Source organism: Sander vitreus, chromosome 3, assembly GCF_031162955.1.
Source record: "Sander vitreus isolate 19-12246 chromosome 3, sanVit1, whole genome shotgun sequence".
Classification (NCBI taxonomy): Eukaryota; Metazoa; Chordata; class Actinopteri; order Perciformes; family Percidae; genus Sander; species Sander vitreus.
Window position 1 is genome coordinate 28,374,529 of NC_135857.1, and position 24,640 is coordinate 28,399,168.

Sequence of the window (24,640 nt, forward strand, 5' to 3'; positions counted from 1 at the left end):
GGTAAAACGATTCGCATGACATTTCACTAAAAACAGAGATAAAATAGCTCCCGTAACTAATAGTCAACATTATCAGTAATAAAAGTTAATTTCTGTAATTACATTAAGAAAAAAAATTCTCAATACATCCAGCAACTGATAAAAATATTGAGGAAAAAGCAAAAAACAAAACAAAAATACAATAATGAAAACAAAGAACTTTTTTCAGAACCGCTTGTACCAGAGAGAGAGAACGAAAAGAAGAGCCCAGGGACTCTCTTTATATTTGTCTTTCTAACATTGTATTTCCTGTCTCAATTAAGTGCTATTTACTTGAATGATGTAAGGACTAATATAAAAATAAAAAAGAGAAAAATAAAGTTGTTAACTCCGTGGCCCTGTTGGGTCATGGAGCTGCAGAGGTGGAAGAAAGGAAAAAGGAGGGGAGAGGAAGGTGACTCACAGAAAGGAAAGAAGAGTTGGGGGGGGAGGCTGCAGGTGGAGGGGGGAGGAGTGTGAGGAAGTGAAGGGAGGGTCTCAGGTTGTTGGCTGTTGGTGGCATAGTCTCACTGGGGCTCATCCTCAACGTCTTGCAGTGCCTCTTTGTTTTGTTCTTCACCTGGTCAAGAGAAAATACACGGTCAGCATTTGGTTTTCATCTGACTGCTTACTCACAAACAAGGTTCCCAGGCCTAACGGTGACCGAGGCCTAACATTTCGTAGAAAAGCCAATCAACTCAAACACCGTTACATTTAAAACCTTCAGGAAATTCCGTTTGGAAAATGGCCAGGAACAAAGCTTGGGCCGTTGTTTTCCATTCTTTATGAAAAAAAAAAAAACACGTGAGTGAAGGCACTCATTATGCATGTTTGATGGTGTTGCATATATACATAGAGATTATGTTGTGTTATTATTACTGATGCATTATTGTGGACGCAGCCTTGTACTGTTGCAGCTTTATAAACCGTTAGGCAGTTTATTTTGCAACCCCCAATTTCACAGTCATTTCTGAAAAACTTGTTTTAGTAACTAGTGACTATAGCTGTCGAATAAATGAATTGAAATACAGAGTGCAATTTTGCAAATTTGCTTTTGAAATGCAGAGAAGTAGAAGTATTAAGTAGCATAAATAAAAGTACAAATACCTCAAATACCGTCCTTCAGTACAAGAATTATGAAAATGTACTTTGTTACTTTCCACCACTGCTGGTTAACGGTGGGGAAAATACTTAGATACGTGGGAACATACACACTACAGTCCAGGTAAAAATCTGTTTAAACTGACATACTCATTTCTAAAAAATCTTGACTTTTGCAAGTGGAAATCTTTAAAATAAATTCCTTATTAGCTGGAAGCGTCAGTCACAATGCATGCTGAACCCAGATGTAACTTTCACCAGTGTTTGGGGTTGAGTGAAATGTGGTATCAAATTGTGTATCGCAGCCACTCATTCAAGTACAGTAATTGGAAAACAGAAAGGGGTGAAGACTTAAGAGCTCAAAAAGTGAGAAGAAAACAAAACTCAGAGTGAACAGTGTTTAAAACTCATGAAGTCAGTGGAGCTCGACTGAGTGTACAAGCAGTCCAGCATGCAAATAACATGATTGAAATCTCTGCTACATGATGTACATAAAACGTTTAGAGGCAACTAAGAGATAACTCACACTCTGTAAACATAAGTCAAGATCAGCTGAACTATGTAACTCAAGAAACCCTGTTTGAACTGGCTCTGGTGGGAAGAGCAAAGATTACAGCTGGTTACCCATAGTCAATACAAAATCCAACTGAATGAGCGAGTGACAAAGCAACAGGTGAGGGAATTGAATTATTAAACCAGGGGTGAGTTAGTGTTGAGAAGGGGAAGAAAGGCAGCCACACACACAAGCAAGGCTTGGGTGAGCAACACTTACAAAGTACAGTTAACATGGGAAATGAACAGTCAGGTTTGTTTCCGTTAGGACTCTACAGCAGAGGGAATGAGAAAAAGACAAGAGACATGACGAGTCACTGAGAATTAAAAGGTGGCGGTGGATGCTCTGCAACGCAGCAAATGCAAACAGCCCAAAGGAATGCAAGAATAGAAAGAATGAATCAAATGGGGCTGAATGGTTTATCGTTCCTCATATCGAAATTGTGATTGTTAATAAGATCACGGCTCTTGCGATTTGAACATTTCCAGTCTCAACCAGCTGCAGCTTGTGGTGGTGACAATTTAGCAGCTTAAAGGAACACGCCACCGTTTTTCTGAAATATGGTTATTCACCATCTCCCCTAGATGTAGATAGGTGGGAAAACGCATTTTTGTCTCAGTGAATGCATTGTCTTAGTCCGGCAGCACCGCCGCTAGTTTAGCTTAGCATAGTGAATGGAATCCTTTGTTGCCGGATAGCATGTTGTGAGTAAAAGTAAGCCAAAAGAAAACGTATTACTTGTTGTGGCCTGCATATTCACGAGTACAAATAGCAATGCAGATTAAGACTAGGCAATTTCCTAGGCAGATATTGACTTGGGACTATATTGAGGCGAAGCACTGCTACTTGGGCGCAGAGATATCACGCAACGCCTGAAACCCCCTCCCCCCCCAACATCAACAAACCTAGTGCCTAGTAGCCTAGTGTTTATTCAGTGAGTTGGTGAAATAACAGAAGAGACATATTGACTGTTTATAAAAAGAGCAACAGAGTGGTGTGTCTTTTTCTACATAACATACATTTTAAATGAGACGGCTGGTAGACAGAGTTGTCGGAATCTCCCAAGTCAATTTTTAAGAGCTATATACCATTTTGATCTCATAACCACAAAAGCTCAAAATCAGGACCTCCAGTTTTCAGGGCTGTGAAGCAGCTTGTCCCGTCAGTGTGTAAAGCAAGTGTTAGCTCAAGCATCTAGGTGTCAACAGTAGCATTAGGGGGCTGTCAGTCCGATATAAACATTGTCAGATTTGATTAACCAACCGTTTGCAATTACTGTTTAACTGTTCAACTATGTGTTCTCAATAAATATAACACCACTTTTAGAATGTCACATATACCACAAATGTAATGTCTTAATAAATGTGAGCTGAACAGGTCATTTTTCCATAATATTAACTAGGCGAGTTTACTTTGAACTTTTGATGTTTCTCTGACTGACCCTTACATGCAACTGTATTTGTCTATCTGTAGTTTAGTAGTTATTTATTCCAGTGTAGTTTAGTCTATGTAAATGAATCGCAATTACAATCACAATATTGGCTGGGGAAAGCAGATAATCTTTGTTAGGTAGGATGGTTATGACTTTTAGCTCTAGAGGGCCGATTCAGCTCAGCCACATGTACAACAGTAAGACAGAAATTCTGTAACAAACCAAGTCTGTAGCTGGGCATGCAAACTATGAGCAGCGTGATCCAGGTCCTGACGTCTGATGTCAGTGTGGCTTTTTAGGTCATGGCTTAACTTTTCACCGTCTCTGACCTTCAACAACCAGATTTCCTTGTTACTTGATTCCCCCCCAGTTCTGTCAAACGTCTAAATCTAAAAGATCAGTTACATCACCATGGCTTCACTTGGATCACGATGAGACAGGAGCAGACCCATCGTAGCCTTTTTAGAGTGTCCCAACACTATAAGTGCAAATACTTTCTAACAACTTCAGCAGGAGGAGCCAAAAACTAATTCATCTTGGGCATATGAGCAGAGTAAAGGTAAAGACAAAGGAACTGGAACAACGTAGCCCAACAAGTAAAAACAAAATCACACCCAATTGCAACTAATTACTTTAGACTGTTAACCAATTGTACTGGAGTCCAATACACCAAGCTGCATAAAGAGCCAGGTTAGAAATGAAGCCTTTTGAGCCCAGTGGTAACAGAAATCAAAGTGACAAACTCTTTTGATGAACACGACAATTTTGATTTCCTATTTAGCCGATTGCTGCAGTTAGCTATCGTGATATAACTCACAATGACAAAGCTAAAATCATAATTTGGATGTACGGCTTACTTTTCCTTGTAAAAATGGAAATGCAATACTATACGTTAGCATCAGAACATCAATCAAGCTGCTCACAGTATTAAGATGTTTTAAATCCAGTGTGACAAGGTTTTAGGCGGTAATGGGAGATCAGCGTATCAGCATCTAGCCCTTGAAAGAGGTTCTGCAGTGACAAACAGGTAGGTTGCAGATGCAGTACATTGTTCTAGATTAGTATTATGAATGGGGGCACCACGATACGAGACTCTTACCCTCTCCCTGCATATCTGAAGTCCATAGTGTGAGGTTGTCACGTAACAACTGCATGATAAGCGTAGAGTCCTTGTAGCTGTCTTCATTCAGAGTGTCCAGTTCTGCGATGGCGTCATCGAATGCAGCCTTTGCCAACCTGAGCAAACACACTTCTGTTGAAATCACTTCGTACTTTAACTGTATCAAAACATGTATTCACACTCAAAAAAATGTTACTGGTTATTTTTCAAGCCCATCACATTAGGATAAGATGGATATATTCCACATTATCCATTTGTGTTAGAGATTGTGTGTATTAAGTAACTCAATTAACTTAATTTGTGTTTGCTTGCAATGGGCTTCTATTAATATTACATTATGCACATGTCAACACAAAGCCAAAGCCACACAGGAATGGCTTCAAACCAACAATGTTAACGTTGGGTCAGAGACTAGCCACACCTAAATACTTACTTGAGGGGGGTGAATACTATTAACCATTTTGTGTTAAGGCAGTGACACACCAACCCAATAGTCGGCCGTCGGACAGTCTGGCGAGGTCAGTGACTCAAATCTGTTCGGTGTGTTCCGCGCCGTCGTCTGTCTGAGGAGCTGTCGGCCTTCATTTTGGCCGACCTGACATGTTGCGTCGCAGGGCGGGCAGTCGGACTCCATGACCAATCTGATTGGTGGAGTGCTAACCCGGAAATGACGAGCGGAATGAGCGTGGCTAGAGTCTCTCGAAATCTGACGAAAATCTTTTAAGCTGACCTTTGTCGATCTGAAACGAAGACAGATTCAGCAACTGCACGGCCTATTTCTCGCTTAAAATGTTTTCAGAAACACGTTTCGGTGAACTATTTTAGTACAATATCAGATCGTGGCTGGCTTTGAATTTCCGGAGAAACCAGACCCACGTGACGCGGTCGTCCAAGTCCTGCTGTTATGGAGACGTAGTACACGCTCAAGTCGGCGTCGCTTCGGTGTGTTCTGAGGCACTTTTTGGACCTCGGGGAGCCGACTGATCAGTCCGACTGCCTTTTCTACCAATGGTCGGCCGTCGGGTTAGTGTGTCAGGGACTTTACATGCTTAATTTAGATTGATCCAAGCCAAAAGAAGCCTACTTACATCTTAATTAAAAAATGTATATTATAATAGAAAAAAACATGAAGAGGTCAATACTTTGAATGAATGGTGACTACTTTTGAAAATGAACACAGGGTTTAAAACTTGAGCTTGTCAGAACAACAGCCCTGATGGGGAAAAGGCAAGAACCTCTAGTTATGCATGACAACTGGGGAAGATTAGTGAAGGTAGGACTGAGGGATTGAACCTAGGTTCTTTATAGTCAGGGCTCCAACACCCTGGATCCTTAAGAAAAAACCCTCTGCTGATCAAATCTTGGGAGGTGCTATGTAAATAAAAGATTATACTCTGGTTTACCATTGTTGATCAAACTAAAGAGAAACGGAGGAAGTGTATTGCGGAAACAGTAACCTGCAAGCACGGTCAGGAGAGTTTAGGATTTCATAGTAGAAGACGGAGAAGTTGAGGGCAAGACCGAGGCGGATGGGGTGTGTGGGTGGCAGCTCCAACATGGCTAGATCGGTAGCAGTTTTGTAGGCCACCAGGCTGTTCTCTGCTGCCTCCTTTCTGTTGTTGCCAGTGGCAAATTCTGCCAGGTACCTGTGGTAGTCACCCTTCCTGGAATTGGAGAAAAACTAAATTAGGCACCAAATTCAGTAACTATAGTGTTTTCTTTGTCTTAAGTGTATGATAAAATGACAAGTTAATTGTTATGCTTCGTGTGTTTACGGTCTTGATGGAGCAGCAGTGCAACTTATTATACAAGCTCGCACTATAAATATTCCTGAAAAGTGTCCCATTTGTGAACCTTCCTGATATATATTTCTATGGTTTCCTCAGATCCCGACCCTGACATTTGCTGTCTGCAATTTACCTGTCAATATTCCTTTAACCATACAACTATGTCAAATAATGCTCATACACAAAAACATACTCATCATTCTGTTTAAGGACTGGAGAGGGTTCATTTATACATCTACTAACTTACATTTTGTTGTAGAAGACCTTAGACTCTCCCATGACAGCAGAGGGGAGTAGGTGCCGTTCCAGTGCATCCAGAATGTCACCACAGATTGACTTCAGCTCCTTCTCAACCTGCCACCAAACAAACAAAATAAGGAGGATTATTCAATCAGCAAAACATTTGAAACATTTTCCACAAGTTCTCCTCTAAGTCCAAATGATACTTTCCGCTTCTGTGTGGGTACAAAGTCTATGTAAATTAAATTTAGTCATCTGCCTATGTTTGTGAGGGTCAAACGTGCAACTGCTTGGGCTGTATGTGCCAACAAACGTGTGACTACGTCCATGTACGTAGACGCCCGCTGTAGCTGCCTGTGTCCTTTTCGGGACTATATCTGCCCAATGCTAATAACCTGTAACAAATGTGTTGCCCAAGGGAGATAGAGAACGGCAAAAGAAATGATGGTACAACAGCAGGATTACCCATCTCTGAATCCGATTAGGTCACTGACTGCAGCCCAACTGCCTCTCCCATCTCTCTGACACACTCTGGCCTCTCCCAGATTAACAGCCAGCTCTTATTACTTTCATAAAACAAGAGTGTAGGATTTTGCCAACTATGACTCAGACACAGTCTGTTCCGATAGCTGCTTATAGTGTGTATTATTTATATTACTTAGGGATCTCACATTCGCACAGCAAATCTGAGATACTTTGAAATGGCATACTGTATATCATATTTGGGACAATGGGACATAAATGGACTTACATGAATTCATGTAAGTGTTCCTGACAGACACTGTCTAAATACATATGCTAAGCTTGCTTATGGGCCTTTGCTGAGCACTTTACCGTTTGCCTGTATTCCCGGATCATCTTCAGTTTCTCTTCTCCGCCCTTGTTCTCTTCCCTCTGTTCGATACTGCTAATTATCCTCCAGGAGGCTCTCCGAGCTCCAATCACATTCTTGTAGGCCACTGATAGTAGGTTCCTCTCCTCCACTGTGAGCTCCACATCCATGCCTGCCACGTTCTTCATAGACACCACCATCTCTGTTGAGGAGACACATGTAACAGGCCTCAGATATTTCATTCAAATAATGTTTATCATCAACCTAACATCTTGAGAGTACACACTAAAAACGAGTTGTAGATCTTCTCATCATGTTGTCTGACTAAAAACTTGAGATTTCATGTCTGAGCTTTTCAAACTAAAGCGTCAATTCCCTAACTGTGCTGTGACATAATGCTTTCAAGTGGCAAACAGAGATTAAAATATAATCAGGTAACCAGCAATAGTATGCCATTTCCACATACTTTAAAATATTGTAATTTGACTATATGCATTGCAGATCTGAAAGCAAATAAATATGCTTCACAAATCCATGACTTTTGGGAAAAAAACTTGCATTATGGATGAAGTGTTCAGGCGTCAGGGATGTTGTGCCTTCAGATAATTTAAAGCTTACAGAATATGCAAGACAGGTTTTAACTGTGAAATGACAGAGGGTGTTTAGAGTAAATGTTAAAAGGCAAGCATCTGTATTTTTTAACCTGGACCCTATTTGATTTTTGTGCCTAAGTGACTAATGGGGACAACAATTTTTGAAATTGGTCTAGAATTAAGCGAGAGCCCTGCAGAAGGCAGCCACGAAAACACGCTGCAATGTAATCGCTCTGGGCGATTGTCAACTGTCAATGTACGTCCCCTAACAGTGCTTATTTTTGGTAGCTTAGTGTTATTTAAAATATTTTCCATGTCATGGCTAAAGACTCTACTACAATGTGGATTTAAGTCACCTCTCGCAAGATTTGAGAACGAGACTTCTTTGTGAGCGACACCTGGTTAAACACAATTACAAACAGACCAAGCGAAGGGTAAAGAAAAAGGTTTAATTTCCTCTGTAGGGTCATTTCAATAATCCTGTTAGACACTTAAGGTAGCTACACACCGGGCCGATAATCGGCCTGTGGACAGTCTGGCGAGGTCAGTGACTCGAGTCTGTTCGGTGTGCTCCGTGCCGTCGTCCGTCCGAGGGGCCGTCGGCCTTCGTTTTGGCTGACCTGACATGCGAGGTCGAAGACAGGGCAGTTGGGACTCACCCGGAATCTGACGAAAATCTTTTAAACTGACCTTTGTTGATCTGAAATGAAGACAGATTCAGCAACTGCATGGCCTATTTCTCGCTTAAAATGTTTTCAGAGACACGTTTCAGTGAACTATTTTAGTAAAATATGAGATCGTATTCTGAACAAGCAGCCATGACAGTCTGGCTGTGAATTTCCGGAGAAACCAGACCCACGTGACGCGTTCGTCCAATCGGCTGCCGGTTTTCATTTTTTGGGTGACAATACAGATTAGTGCTGTTATGGAGACGTATTATGTCTCGTCGCTTTGGCGTGTTCCGAGGCACTTTTTTTGACCAACATCGGGGAGCTTGATCAGTCCAACTGCCTTTTCTGCCGAGGGTCGGCCGTCTGGTTGGTGTGTAACTGCCTTTAGACTAAGAATCTGAGCCTGTCATTGACAAAAACAAGCACCTTTAGTGATTAGCCTACATTGCAGACCATTTCCCTGCTCCTGGCTGCAGGGCTCTCGCTCAATGTGTGGTAGGAATGTTTGGACCGGATTCAGACAGCCTCTCTAGCATTAACAAAATATAATTCAAATGCAGCGTTCAACTATCAGCAGCACTTAAAAAATATGTTTGTCATTAGTGACGACTCTGTGCTGTCAGTGTAGCCTAATTATACTGATGACTAAAGTACCCTACATTTCTTAAAAAGGGGCTGTACTCAATATTCAGAAAAAAATAAGTGGTCTGGGATTGCCTCCACACGGCTCTCACAGACCGTTCCCCAACTTGTCAGATACCGACGCTTTGTGACGGCCATCGGCGTTAGATACCGACGCACAAGGCACTCGCATGCTCGGATTACAACACACACAGAGGGCGTGTGGCTTCAATCTCTGCTCAGGGCGGCATTAATCCACCCTTATCTTGACATAGCAAATAGGTTTTCGCTGCTATATTAATGTTCTGAATATGGAGTGAATTATGCGGGGTTTTTTATACTGTCATATTGTTTCGCTGACCAGGCGTCATACAGCATGGTGCTGTCAAGATGTGATTTACAATGATGCACGGGTATTGAGTATTTTGCACAAAAGTACAATTAAGTCAAAATGTCATGCTGTGGGCTTTATTAGCTAAATTACAAATGCATTGCATACATAAATTAAGAAAACCACATCAAAAAAATATTGTTTCTTGCACAAACAGCCACTCTAAAATTAAATTAACTTTATCAATTCTGCCTAAATTCCGTACAACAATACATATACTGAAAAAGATTAATAAAATGTAAATATCGGCGACATTGCCATTATGCCCCATTACCGGTTTTAATGATTAAATGAAAGACATAAAAAAGAGGGGGTCAGATTCCCATCCAATAAGTTTCTTTTGGCTAAGGGACTGCACACACATAAACCAATTTCTCATTTCATTGATCTGTAGCTAATATACTTCTCAGGTTCAAAGTATGGTTGAATTGTATGGCATCATTGGCGGCTTGCAGGGTATTGACTTTTTAAAATAACTAACTTTGTGGGTTGAATGGTTCAAACGTGCAAGCTAGATTCTCTCGGAATCTGAGAGAGTGGCTGGCTGACATTAATTAGCTAATATATGACTTCTCCCACGCCAATCTATGAAGCTCTTTAGAAATTCATCTTTCCTTGGCATGTTAAACATCAGATAACCTACTGGAGAATAACAATATGAATCGACTACATTCCAGCAAGGTTACCATTCAGCCAGCAAACCATACATCACTCTGTAAATACACTCTGTCCAAATCCCGTGAATGAGTCATGGCACATTCACTTAACGTTACTGGGCAACGTATGACCAGTGGCAAAGGCTCCGTCTAAAAACAGCCTCAACAAGGCCTGTAATGGTATGACAATCTGACAGAGTGTACCAGAGAGAGGAAGAGGGAGTCATTTTCGCCAATCGATCCGTATAGCCTGCTTGCAGGGGAACACCCTAAGTGAACAGCTGCCCTCCCACTCACTGCTAATACACAGCAAGCTTCAAGTAGCTAACCTTTATCTTTATATATTTTTACATACCGTATTACACATAAGCTATACATATATATATTTTTTTTAAATTATTTTTTATTTATTTATTTTCCATTGTGCATAACGTTACATGTACAACATTCATGTTTAAAGTCAGCTTATTCATTTGCAATTACACAAATTTATATTACCTTATTTCACATTTTATTATGTTCATATGTACCCATAATAACTTCACATTTAGTGGTATACATTTTTTTCTTCATTTAGTAATTTAATTAACGTTAACAGTTGTTGGAGGGAGGCTGAAAACTAGGATTTTCAGTGACAACGACTGCTTTTGTAATTATTGTGCATCTGACAATAAATAACTTGTAATTCAGCTAACGCCTCGTTAATGTGAAAGTTGGCTAACATCGGTGACAGAATCACGCAAAAACTTGGTACGTTATTGTGCGTACATAGACAGATGACAGTGGGTGTAACTAACCGGCCAGTAGCTAAGCTACAGCGATAGCATGGTGCAGGGGAGGCAACGCTTGGTAGATGCTAGATCGCACCCGATACACGTACGACTCAACACGGGCACACTGCGCAGGCGTCAACACTTGGGCTTCCCGTCCAAAAACTACACAATCGAACATATTCCAAAAGGAATGTGATTAGAAATTTGGGAGAAAATATTAACAACATCGGCAACCAAGAGTTCAGTAACGTCTGTTGGATGATGTTAAAGTGTTGACGCATGCGCAGCCCGTGTCGACGTCGACACTTGTATCGGATGCGATCTAGCATCTACACAGCTCCAGTAATCCGCCATTTTGTTGTGGCCCCTTCGCTAACGCTAGCCACTGTCAGTCACATCCGTACACTTTCCCTTAATCACAGAGACTTTGACATTTGCACTTGTTTTAATGTCGCATCAGTTTCTTCCAACACGGAGCCACCTGCCATGTCAATGACTAGTTAGCTGAAAGACGACGGCCGTAGTCACGTTAGCTTTCTAGTTAGCCGCGGCTAGTTGAGCACTGCTTCGTTAACGTGAGAGAGCTCGCAGAACAAAATCCCTGCGGCGAACATGTCTCCCTCCTTGCAGCCCTGAAAGTGTGTCTTACCGTCATATCTCTCTGCTTGCTCGGCGAGCTTTGCCTGATAAACTAGGTCCTCTCGCTCTCCCATTGTGTGTTGAGATGCAGGTAGAGTGACGAACTAATCAAAGTGACAAATCTTTAGTGAAGGTCTATCGGCGGTTCCTAGAAATCAACTGGGTCGATGAGTGGTGTTCCGCCCCACCGGCAGCGATGTGCTGGGATGGAGTAAAGATGGCGACCAGCCTCATCCGAGTACTGCACATGAATCACCAGCTCTGATACCTCCCCTCCAGTAATTTTTATTTTTGTAAGGTCAGAATCTCTGCAAGCTCATTTAGAGTAACAAACACTAAATGCATTTTTTTTTGTAAATTATATACATGTACATTCATTGTGTGTTTCTATAATTTAGTTTGTTTCTTTATTTACACATTTTACATTTATACATATAAAAAATAAAAAGATACAATATACATATAATTTGCAAGGTAATGTAAAAGAGAAACGCCTAGTAAAAACCCTCCAAGGACTTGAAAAGTGTCTTTCTCCAGGCATTATATTACAGGAAATAATTACTCCAATGTAATATACATGTGTATGTATCTATCAATAATTGTCCTTTAAATATCTGTCAAATATACCCCATATATACTGTCATATCCACCTACCTCAGATATGTAAGCAGCCTGTTATATTAATAATTATTTATTTATACCAGCACCATTTGCACCTTTGCATTGCATTGTGTTACTCTTTACAATGTGTGTACGAATGGGTATGCATATGTAGTCTGTGTGTATAATATAATTGTTTTTATATACAAACGTATATCTATACATAGTAGTCGAATGTTCATGTTTAGCTTGTTCAGCTTTGATGTTTGTTTTTAGCTGTATGTCTATTTCTGTGTATGTATGTTGAGACTGAGAGCAACAAAAAGCCAGAGTCAGATTCCTTATATGTTCACACTTACTTGGCCATTAAAGCTGATTCAGATTTTTCACATATAAGGACACTGATTCATAATATATGTAAGTATACACAAACACCATTGTTAACAGACTAAGATCATACATTCATGTGACATTGCTAGAGTCTTCTTCACAAGACAAGAAAGACAAAGGAGAAAATAAACACACATAAAACAAGAAAAAAAACAATGTTATACAGTACTTATTATACTAGCATGACAAAGGAAAATATTGGTTGCTTATATAGGCAGTCCATAATGGAAAATATTAGTTGGTTAGAAGGGCTCATTTAAACTGTTGTGAAGACAAATTAATTTGAGTCTTTTTTCAGAAAAAAAATGAATAACCAACATCTTAGATGTTGCCATGTACATGGAGCTTAGAGTATAGGAAATAATATTTGGAGCAAATATTAAGCAGCACAAATGAAATATTTACCTCTGTTATTGGGGTGCTGACTGATGTTTCTATAATTACTTCTCAAAATATATATCAATAGATGACCTTATGTTTACCTTTCGAGTGCCTTTTAATCGATCATTATTTAATTTACATGTCTCTTATGACATGACAACAAAAACATTGTCAATAGCAGAACAGTTAAGTAAAAGGCAAGGAGATTGAAAAAATAGACACGTTAAAACATGTTTTCACTGCCAAGTTGTCTTTTGCCATTAAATTAGCAAAGCAGCAGTTTCTGTATAATTGAGCAGTGTAACAGGAATTAAATTACAATTACACTGCTCAATTATACAGAAACTGCTGCTATGTTGAAGTCATTTTGTTCGTGATTGTCAATAGGTGAAACAATGCGGTTAGAAGAATATTATGAGATGTCTTTTCATCTGCCATTAGACCATATTTAATGGCAGTTTTCTTGCTGGCTGCACTTTAGCTTTAGTAGGCTGATGCATATACAGTAACTTGTTTGGCTACACTCCTCCTGTACATTGACACTACAGTTACACAGCTTCATACAGTGCTACTAAAAATATCCCATGGTAATATGAATGGCAGTAATTTCTGTAGCTAGGCAACTGCCATGTGCAGCATGAATGAAAAATGGTTTTTGGTCATAAATTGTACAGCATTAAAACATTTGTTGAACATATTCCCAGTAATTTGAAGTGGTTTTGATATGCTATGTTAAGCTTCTCTGCTCATTGTTTTCACAAACATACAAAATAGTCAATACAAATCACTTGTCATGGGTTTGACTTTATTTACTAGTATATTAACACATTACATGCTACAGAAAATAAAAAGGTAATTTCAATTGTCTTGAAAGAATATAGTGTTATAATAAAATGGCACATTTTGATATTAACACAATTTCCACTGGCATTTTGCCATCCCTTACTTCTGGATGAAAGGAAATGAATGACTTCATGCAGGGCTACTAAAAAAAAAAATACTTCTTGGTGGCTTCATTGGCAATGCAATTCATCAGATAATGATTCTCTTAGCTAAGCACCTGCCATGTGTAGTGCGAGTGACAAAGATGCTTGATTTGATCATAACTACAGATAAAACTGGACTGTGTCAAAAGCTGGCAGTACACAAATGTTTCTTTCCATGGCCAGATTTCTCAGAGAAGTCAACCAAATATTTTTTAAATAGTAAATATTAAATTGGTTTGGAAGATGGCCAACTTGAAAATAAAATGTGAGAGCAGGACAGAGCTTGTCAGGCAAAGCTATAAGATCATGGAAACTAATGAGTGGGAGCAATCCAGGATAATTTAAAAAAAAACCTTAAAAAAGGTGGGCATATAATGCAAACTTAGTGTAAAAGCGGTAAGTGCATTCTGTTAAAAATCAAATGTCATCTCCTTTAATCTCATAAACACTGGCAGAATATCCTTTCAGAAGGACACCATCTCTCTGAATGCTGTTATAGTGCCACCTAAAGGTGACATGGTGTGCTGGACAGAAATATTGTATTGTGACTTCTGAGAGGAACCCCTCGCTTGGAAGAGACTGCGAGTTCTCACAGCTCAAATTCAAAGTGGCTCAACTCTGGCAAAGGTCTAATCTAGCCAGCCTCCTTCAGTCTAAACCAGTCTGCATTATGATATGAGGGTGATGATTGTCAGGTGTCAACAAATAGATTGATTCAATCTCAACAGAAAACAACCTCTTCAGGGGGGGAAAACTGTGACATAAAAAAAGTCTTTAAATAAAAGAGTGGCAGAGGATTAAGTGAGGAAGCACAAAGGAAATGCAGGCCGATAAGCCAGAAGATTAAAAGAACAAAACGGTGCAAGGTGGCAGTAAGATTATTGAAAAGGTTAAAAACAAAAAGGGCAGGTCCCAAATAATACAACTTTCTCTTTTCTTGGACACATTTGAGGAGATTTGAACACAGAGCAGTCTGTTTTCTAAGGTATATTTAGTGAGCTGAATGCAGAGCACAAATATGAGAAGACAGTACTAACTAACATAGTGGACAGTCTACATTCACTCTGTACAACTTCATTCATGTACTTGGCTGATGTATGGGAACACACGTGGCCTTGTGAGAGCTGGGGGCCAACAGATGTCAGTTTATCCATTTTGCACCAGCTACCCAATGCTCCCTCCCAACACGCAGCAGTGAAACGTGTACATCGAAACATTCCTCCCAGACAAAATCAGCTATGAAGAAAACTACAAAGTACAAACAATAAACAATATTTTAGCATGTAATGATAATCACATAGTACATCATTTCATAACAATATGTTCTTTTTTTTTTCTTCTTACAAAAGACTACTTGGTGGTACTTGGTCATGGGTGGATAGGGCTGAGGTGAGCCAAGGTGGAAGGTGTGGAGAGGATGAATGTAGTGTTGCCTTTATGTCCACCTCAACAATTGTCTTGAAGGTTCTCAGGTTCTCTGCTGGGGCCTGCTCTACGGCTAGAACTACATAAAGTCGCTGCTGGTCTCAACTCGGTTTTTGTTTTCTCCATTTGATATTTGGTATGGGTGCTGGACTGGTCCTTGGTCCGCTCCTTGAGAACTGTACACCTTCAGTTGATTTGGCTCTTTCTCTGAGACACACTATTCCTGTTAAATCTTCCCAGTGATAAAATGCTGCTGCGGGATTCGAGCCTTGCTGATCTCGTCATTCGCTGCTTGGGTTACCCTAGAATGATGCTGCATTCATGTCCAATAAGAAAAATGGTAGATGCAAACGTTTAACTAGATGTTCCGTCAAGTTTTGGAGATGCAAATGTTTGGTGTTGTAAACTCGTACAAACAAATCTTTGGTCGCACAAAAGGGGGATCTGCAAAATGGTCTCTGGAAGGAACTTGTTACACCACATACAATATTAAATGAAGCTAACTGGTTACACAATACAGTGGTATACAATTACATGGGTAAACGTAATTTGCTCTTACCAGTGTATCGCCGTGTGTATTTTGTCAACAGCAAATTCCCGCCAATTGGCCCCAAAACGTCCCAGTTAGAGAGTAAATGTCGTAAACCTATTCTTTGTAAATCTTTACAATCATTTCCCGAAAGAACTAAGGAGGACTGCCTTGTTGCACGATCCAGAGAGTTATACTCAGTAAACGTAATACTTTTTTTCTGCCACATGGCATCGTTTTGTCATTGATTACACATTGCAACACAGTAATACAACAGAGACCTTATTTATTGATATTGATTGATTTCAATATCGATCGATCGATCCAACACCAAAGATTCTTTTGTACCTCAAGATAACGTTTCCAAAATCGTTTCAGTGGTTCATCAACAGGGTGACCGGCACTTCTGCATTCGCTTTGCGGCTCTCTACCGGCTATAACCGCACTATACAAGTTTGCCAGATTGGGTAGCGGATCTGTAGTTCGAATGAGACTGAAGAATAATGTTAACAGTAATGGACAATTCCGCTTCCAACCTGTAGGGGGGCAGAAGAGGAAAAGTGCTTTGGTGTTGCTTTAAGGTTAGCCTAGTATAAAAGGCACTGGTTGATAAGTAGCTAATGCTAATGCTTGGTCTATAACGTTAGCCAATTCTTGGTGGGTAACATAAGATTACGACATCGCTCAACACGCTCCGTTATTTTTAGTACGATTGTTTCGACCACGGTTAACAACTCTGGGCTAACCCACGAATTCATCAGTAACGTTAACTGTACAGATAGACGACTAGTCTAATGGTAATTTAGCCAGCTAGCACACCCCCGTCTGCCTGCCTCACTCTCCCGGCGCTGCAAGGCTTCAGTCGGGATGAGAGCGGACAACCGCCCCGGGGACACATCCACAGTCAGCCCCCAGCCAGCTAGCAGCCAGCCACTATCATTACAGCAATCCAAACCCGGTCAGCACTTAATTCCGATGCTAAGGACGCTAACGGCAGTTTACTGAACCGTCGGGAAACGGACCCAGGCACCCGAGTCAGAACAGCGGCCATTCGTAACCTTACACCTCCGTTAGCGTTACCGGTGCCCCCACCCCTCCCATTTAGCCGTCTTTACAGTTGGCTAAATTTACCCGACAAAAGGGGGATAAGGCACCAAAATGACTAACCCAAATAGTAACTTAAAGATGTGGTAGCATTGGATCTGGACGGGAAGGATAACTCTGGGAGTTGGAAGGGGTGTGTCGCGATTCTGCCTTCTCACACCGCGACACAGGTTTGTGGATCCGAGTGTTGCGATTTCGGTTTCACATCGTTACAGCCCTACTACCAGCAGAGAGTTACAGCAAACGTCGAGATACAGATTATGTGCTGGACTATTGCTTGGCTGGGCACTGGTTGCCTGGCAACTGGTCCCTGCCAAGAAATAGTCCAGCACATAATCTCTATAAACTGAACTGTCTTTTTAAACTTTTTCCTAGGAATTAAACAAACAAAATAGAATGTTTTAACTAGTTTTAACTTTAGAGGGTCTTGTAAGAGCATTTTGTTACGTTCACCCACAGCTAGGCTAGCAGTTTCCCCCCTGCTTCCAGTCTTTATGCAAAGCTACGCTAATCAGCTGCTGGCGGTAGCTTCATATCTACCGTAGAGACACAGAGTAGTATCAATCTCCTCATGTAACTCTTGGTAAGACGATGAATAGGCAAGTTTCTAAAAATGTCAAACTATGCTTTTAACAAAGTTCCTAAAAGAAATTCAATAATGCAGCTTTACACAAAACAACACATGAAAACTGTGTTGTTACCCCCTCAAGTTGTTACTGTATTCCCATCTGACATGAATGCAGCACCCGTGATCCTACAGCGCTGTAACCATGGCGACGGATGAAGATGAGGATGAAAAATGACACAGCACTGAGCAGTTATCTACTGGCTCCAACGCAGGAAGAGGAAGTGGTTGAACTCTGCGGCGAGGAGTCTCCTGAGGAGCGAGTGACGATAACGTGTCCACGGCAGGGACATGACGAGGGGATCTCTGAAGGGTGGTGCCACATCCATGGATCAGGAGATACAGTTTATAGTTTGACTGTAGAGTATATGACCCCCCTTTTTTTTTTTTTTTAAGTTAGTCAGTCAGAGCAGGTGGTGGAGAAGGGTGGGCATGATTATTCAGAGGGGTAGAAATGGAGGGTGTGTGCGTTACAAGGATCTGGCAAGGGCGTGTTTGTTTTGTTCTCAGTGATTCTCTGAAACTGTACTTGGTTAAAAGCTGGAGCAGCCGTGAGGGGAGCAGGTGATCATGTGGAATGGGTTGGAAGGGAGGTAGGGAGGGGTGAGGAAGGGTCTAATACTAGTGTCCAGGTTGCGGCCTGGCTGTCCGCTCTCAGCTGAGTTCATCCTCGGCGTTGTGCTGGTCCAGCAGTTTGACGTGTGTGAAGGGAAAGTGGCCACGTTTGCCTTTACATTCACCCTCCCACTGGCCGTTCACGTTTATTTTGGTCACCTTCACCATATCGCCCACCTGGGGAGGGAGAGACGAAAAGGTGTGAGAGAGTTCAGCAGCGAGGAGTCATTATGTGAAGAGATGAAAAGGTTACAAGATTTCTTGTGAGCATTAAAAATACAGACAACTTTGACATCTTTCGAATCCATCGTTGCCAGAGAAAGCTGAAGAAATTGTTGGATCAACAGAATATTAACATTTTTGATCATTTATTTATTGTTTCAGTCATTTATTAAGCAAAAACGCCAAATATCCACCGGTTCCAGTTCCACAGATATGAGGATTTGCTGCTTTTGTATCACTATAAATTGACTTTTTTGGTTAAAGACTGTTGGATCCTGGGAATTTGTGCTAGGCATTTTCACTATTTGACACTCTATAGACTAAATGACTAGCAGATTAACAAAAATGTAATGAAAAATAAACCCCCAAAACACTAAACAGTAGTTGCAGCCCTACTGCCAGGTGCAAGCATGTATGATTAAAATTGGACAGGGAGCGCATTGGTTGTTCCAGTGTCACTGAAACTGAGCAAACAAGGACTAACCGACAGTTCCAAAGTTCAAGTCAATGTGGGTGACGACTAAATAGTCAGGGGTTAAAGTGGTGTGGGCACGCTTAAAGCTTACACTCCGACACTCCTCCAGGGCACATAGTATCAGTTTGATGACCCGTTACCAGTTAAAACAATCTTCCTTGTGTTAAATCAATGTGTAACTGGCCGCACTGACTCTGAATCAAGGTTTTCAAGGTTTTTTTCTGTTGCTGGTGCAGTTTTAGTATTCTTTTTCCCACCTAATGCAGCTCAACAGTGCACACTTAAAATCAGATACACAATTTAGGTATGTTCGACAGCTAAATGGTTCTGCATTTCCTTTAATGGTTTCTTTTAGTATTTAGTATAGTCCAAATTGTTTAGTATGCAACAACAATTATTTTCATTGTCGACTAATCTGCAGAGTGTTTTCGATTGGTCATTTGTTGAAGAAGAACATGTTTATAAACAAAATATAAAAAAACTGTTTTTTTAAATAAGTTCTGGTTATCCATAACTATTTTAGGTTTTAAAAAAGGAAAAATGAAAGAGCAGCATTCGGAACGTTGTATTGGTTTTAATAACATTTTTTTAGCCATTCAGGTGCAAAGATTGGGTCGAGGACTGAGCCTCTGTATATAGGCGCGCGCTCTACCAGGTCGCTACCCAGGCACCCGCTTAAGAATTTTCTTAAAAGCTGGTTGTAACATTCTGTTTTGCATTTACATTTTTCTAGTAAATTTCTAAATCCTCTAGGACTTAAAATAAGATATTATAAAAAAAGATGATGATTATGTAGTTTAGTATACCTCCTAGGTACGGTGATTCATAAGTCACAGGACTGATCAATGGCTGTATATAAGGAAACTGGAAACAGAAACAACATCAGACACCATTCTGAAGAAGGCGAGCTAGCCTGAAACGTTTGAATAAAGCATGGTGTACTGGAGAAGAGAGTGTGCAGTCGTTTTCATTTTGATGTCCGTCTAACAGTCCAGAACCCAAACATATTTCATTTGCTATCTGACAAAGAGCAACAACTCTTCACATTTGAGAACCTGAAGCCAGAAAATATTTGGCCTCTTTGCTTGAAACATGACTGATTACAGCATTCTCAACTACCAAGTCACAAGTGACTCTGCTTGCATGCTTTGCTGTAGCTTGTGGATATCATTAATTTAAACTGCTGGCTGCCGTTTGTTTGTGTGTTTTGTAGGTCACTCGTTCGCAACATTGTGTTAATGAAGCAAAATGTAGCGTTTTCACAAAAAGGTGTCCCTGAAGCACAGTGAGCAAAGGATGAGCAAAGGATTAGCAATGGATAAGGCTTTAATACAGCAGGTATCAATGCATTCAAAATGTCCTTAGGATCGACTACGGACATCCCTAGGCATTACATTTAGGATTCTTTAACTAGAGGTGCCGATGTGTCTGCATAATGAAAAGCATGAAGACTTTTTCATTTTTATGTAACAAGCCACAGCCATTTGAATACTAGTCCCAGCCAACTTACTGTAAGGTGTTGGTGCCATTTTGGCTCCCTATAGTATAGAGGGCAAAATACCATAAACACAATTAAGATGCAATTCAATACAGCACAACCTCAAGCTATGGCCTCTAAATTACCACACTGTTAAAGTAACACTTCTTTGAGACGGTTCATACAAAAACTGAACAGTATAAGCCTCAGTCTTTTGGTAACTGAGTAATCGTTTGCGTCAATTTCAAAGCAACAATGCCAAACATAACCTTGTTCCAGCTTCTTAAATGTAGGGATTTACTGCATTTCTCTGGTTATTATGATTGTAAATATCTTTGGGACTGTTGGTTGGAAACAAACTGTGGTTCAAAGACTTCACCTTAGGCTTTAGGAAAGTATGATGGATATTTTTTTTTAATTTTAGGGACATTTCATAAAACAATTCATCGCCAAACGTAGCCCCGCCCACAACATTTGAGGTCGGGAAGTTCATATTCTGACTAGAATCTGAGTATGACGACGTCAGGCTAGTTTTCTGTGTCTCGAAACTTCAAAAACAAGTAACAGCATTACACATGCATATAACCACCTGAAACAGGGATTCAGCATTATGGACTTGACAGTGTTATTAAGACGACAGGCGGGGCCAGTATACACAGTATCATTAAACTAATACATGATTTTAAGTTAGTCTCGTTTACCACAGGTAAGGAGTGATCTTCACAATCAGAGAGGGTTTTCTGAAGACAACGAGACAAGGAAACATGAGCTAATTATTAACTGTCCTTGCTGAGTCACTACTAGCCAACTGGAGTGGAGAAAACACGCAGCCTTACATAGGTCTAAGTCAGACAAGTCCTTCACAGGTGGGAGTGCCAGAAACTCATACAAAAGGATCCATCGGTCATATGTAACGGAGCAAAGTTAAAATAAACAAAAGTTTTTCTGGCTGACAAAAGCTGGGGAAAGAAATCAACCAACAGCAGACTTGTGGCACAGATTTGAGGAGTCCAAGGATGGATCTGTATTTCGTATCTTACTAGCGTTGCAGGGCAGGAGAGACAAGAGCATACTCCGACTAGTCTGCCTCCGAGTCCCACTCCTGGCTCAGCTTGACTCCTGGCTTCACAGAGACCAGAGGAAATGGTACTGTTCCCAAACACAAACTATTTCCTCCCCCCCAACGACCTGCTCCGTGGGAGCCCCGCTCTCGCTTCCGGACAGTTTAACAGCCCAGCCACCGTGAGCAGGGAGCAAAGCTTAATGGCAGTTTTTATATTGGGGCACCCTATGTTAAAATCATCTTTCTTTCTATTCCAAAGAGATGAAGCCAATGAGCTAATAAACATTTTGGGCAGACTTTATGCAGATGTTTCTTTAATGTCACTGGACTGATCGCCGCAAAAGAGATATTAAATGAACAACTTATCTAGAAACTACAGAGATCTGGCTGTGCACTTTCTAACCTTGATGATTTCTATTCACCCTGCTCAACAAATACTATGTTTTGTAGTAATGGAAAAAGAAAGCGAAAGAATGCGAGCTCAGTCTTGATAGGCTTAAAGGGCTGGCCCTACATCCTTCTTCACTAACTGTCTCCTCTCCTCTAGCACATGTTAAGAGGATGCATAGAGTCAGGAAAAAAACACCACACACACACGTCCATATTTACCTCTAAGGCCAGGGCAGTCTTGTCGTAGGCATTAGGCACCCTCTTCTGTATGGCCCTGGCATAGACAGGTCCATTCTGGAGATTTGGCAGGGGGGTGGGCTGGGCGTACTGGCTGGGGTCTCCCAGCAGCGGAGGGCCGGACTGTGCTGCAGAGCCGTCAGAGTTCCCTAGCATTCCCATTCCTCCCGGCGGCCCGCCAGGAACGCCGGGCCCTGCCACCGAACTCGGAGACGCTGGTCGGTACTTCTCCACGTACGGCACTGGGATCATCCCCGCTCGGCCTTCAGAGTTCTGGGCGTTCCACCACTGCTCCTCTGGCTTCTCCAGAACTCGGAGAATATCGCCCTTCCTAAATGGGAGATCCTCCTCATCATTGCCGGGAAAATCGAAAAGTGCTCGGACATACTCGTCTTCCAGGCGAGGCGGGGGACCGCCGGGGCCGAGGCTGATGAAGGAAGTGTGTTTGGACTTGTTAATGGGTTCTATTAAGGTGGTGGTGTCCAAGTAGTGGATTTTGTAGAACTCTAGCAAAGCAGGGAGAGCATCGAACTCCTGGTCACCGATTCGAAACCTCGGATGGGCCAAAACTGGTGAAAATGAGGGGAGGATGGAAGAGGAGTCAGAATCAGAATAGGATTTAATGCTAAGCAAGTAACACAAGAAATTTGCCTAGATGGATGGTGCATACATTAACATATTCAATGGAAATGGAGGAAATGATTAATAATAAAAGACACAATAAACTTAAATATGTACAATATAACTGTCTAACTATAAGAAAAGAAGGCTGTATGGTTTAGTGCAGGATATGCAACAATGTTGAGGGCGTTGTGTTCAAAAGTTCAGAATAATTAGTATATGCAATGGTCAGGCATATAGTCCAGGAAGAAAAAAAAACATATAAATTTCTTATTCAACATATTACTTGCTCTTGCATGTTCAAATCTGGAAGATCTGAAGCATATCTATTCATGTAACCAAGCATGATGGTGGTGCTTTCCAGAGTGACCAGGAAGGATTTTTGTTTCCTTATTTTGCATTTCTTTTCTCAGGCATATTTGTTTTGTTCCTTCTAGTTAAAGGTCTGTGTAGTTTTGAAAAAGCATGAGGATATACAACAAATATTCGTCTGCAATGCAATGCCCACACAGGAAAACCCCAGAAGAGGCAGGGGACAACGGCTGGTCAAAGTCTATTAAAACCTGGCACTATGACAGACTTTTTAACATTTAGAACTCTCTCAGGGTCAGTGTCAGCTGATAAATAAGGCTCACTTTACAAGGTGTATTTTAGTGACAAAAACGTGCACCAATCTCTGTGATTTACTGAACCAATGTATTGTGCAAGGACTGAAACCATTGCAACGTAACAACCCAACATTAAATTGACACATGTGTCAATGTGTCTGGCCTGCCTATTCTCCATACAAGAGAGTGGAAAGGCACTATTGCGCATCTCTTTTGGTGCAAGTCATGCAAGAATGGTCACTTTAGCATCTCTATAATACCGAGGCCCTCCAAACCACTCTGTTATCTTACCTGGACCGGATTGTCGGTTGTTGCTGATGCTGTTAATTATGTAATGCGAGACTTTGGAGTTCTCTGATACCGAGAGCACGTAGTCGCCGGGGCTGGTGATGGAGTCCCGGACCAGAAACACGCCGTGCCTCTGCCCCTGCAACAGAGACACAGCCTCCTGCCTGCTTAACCGACCCCAGTACCAGCTGCCACGGTCCTCAGCGTCAAAATTTCCGGCCATGATAACCACTCCAAAGCCGAGGCTTCACCGGGCCTTCCCTTCTCTCCCTCCCGTTATCCACAAGCAAAGCCTTCAACTCATACAAAAACTTTAGCGCCTAGAGCACGTTTAGTAAACAGGCGACATCCGCAGCTGGCTGTCTGGACATCAATTCGCCGATATAGAACCACAACCACGAAATAAAAAGGACTCTTATTCGGTTTATGAGCGGAATTAAGCTCTAATAATCATGTAATGCGTTTAAGCGACAGAATTTCAGCTACAATCCAGCGACCGATGACAACTAACTTCAAAAACTGAAATGGCGGATACGGGAAAACAAAAAAAGACACCTCTCACCGGATGTGACGCAGTAATTATGTGCACCAGACGCACCAGTGTCAAGTTAGTCAGAATCTATGAAAGTAAAAACTATCAAAATAAAACCATTTAGAGCGGCAAAATATTATATTGCTAATCATACACACTTTTAATCATCAGAAAAAGTCTGAATGCAACAACGCCATTTGGTGATTATTCTATTATAAACTTGGCGTCGCTTACCAAATAGTTAGGTGTATATTTTCCTTTTTAAAGGTGACACATTTTGCAAGCTCTAATTTTGGAGTAAATTGCTCTTCCAGTTCCTGTTAACTCTGTTTAACTTGACGGCCCTGTCCTTTATGTTGGTGGGTTGCTGTCAAAAAAGCTTTGCCTCAATATCGAAGGTGCTGTATTTACACTGGGGACAAATACACTTCCAATTTTGCTCCCACAAGCATTTAGAAGCTCTCAAAAACATGTCTAGCACATTTAACCCAGTAAATAGCGGCTTGGTTGCAAATTGTAAGCTTGGCCACTAGATGTCAGCCAAAGACTATTAGAAATCCTTAATCATTTCAATATCCATATTGTTATGGCTGAATGTTGCGGTCTTATATCCAATAGAACCAACATAACATAAAATGATTAGGC

General features: G+C 41.1%; 2 protein-coding genes across 2 annotated transcripts; both read right to left on the reverse strand.

The window, feature by feature from the left end:
• Positions 1–237: 237 nt before the first annotated feature.
• On the reverse strand, positions 238–11,661 carry ywhae1 (tyrosine 3-monooxygenase/tryptophan 5-monooxygenase activation protein, epsilon polypeptide 1). Its single transcript, XM_078246807.1, has 6 exons — positions 11,438–11,661; positions 7,086–7,285; positions 6,259–6,365; positions 5,682–5,888; positions 4,204–4,340; positions 238–598 (listed from the first exon to the last, which is right to left on the reverse strand). The coding sequence occupies exons 1-6, from the start codon at positions 11,499–11,501 to the stop codon at positions 546–548; spliced, it is 768 nt and encodes a 255-aa protein (XP_078102933.1). The 5' UTR covers positions 11,502–11,661; the 3' UTR covers positions 238–545.
• A 1,921-nt stretch (positions 11,662–13,582) lies between these two features.
• Positions 13,583–24,014, reverse strand: crk (v-crk avian sarcoma virus CT10 oncogene homolog). Its single transcript, XM_078246806.1, has 3 exons — positions 23,467–24,014; positions 21,929–22,515; positions 13,583–18,259 (listed from the first exon to the last, which is right to left on the reverse strand). The coding sequence occupies exons 1-3, from the start codon at positions 23,684–23,686 to the stop codon at positions 18,122–18,124; spliced, it is 945 nt and encodes a 314-aa protein (XP_078102932.1). The 5' UTR covers positions 23,687–24,014; the 3' UTR covers positions 13,583–18,121.
• Positions 24,015–24,640: the final 626 nt, after the last annotated feature.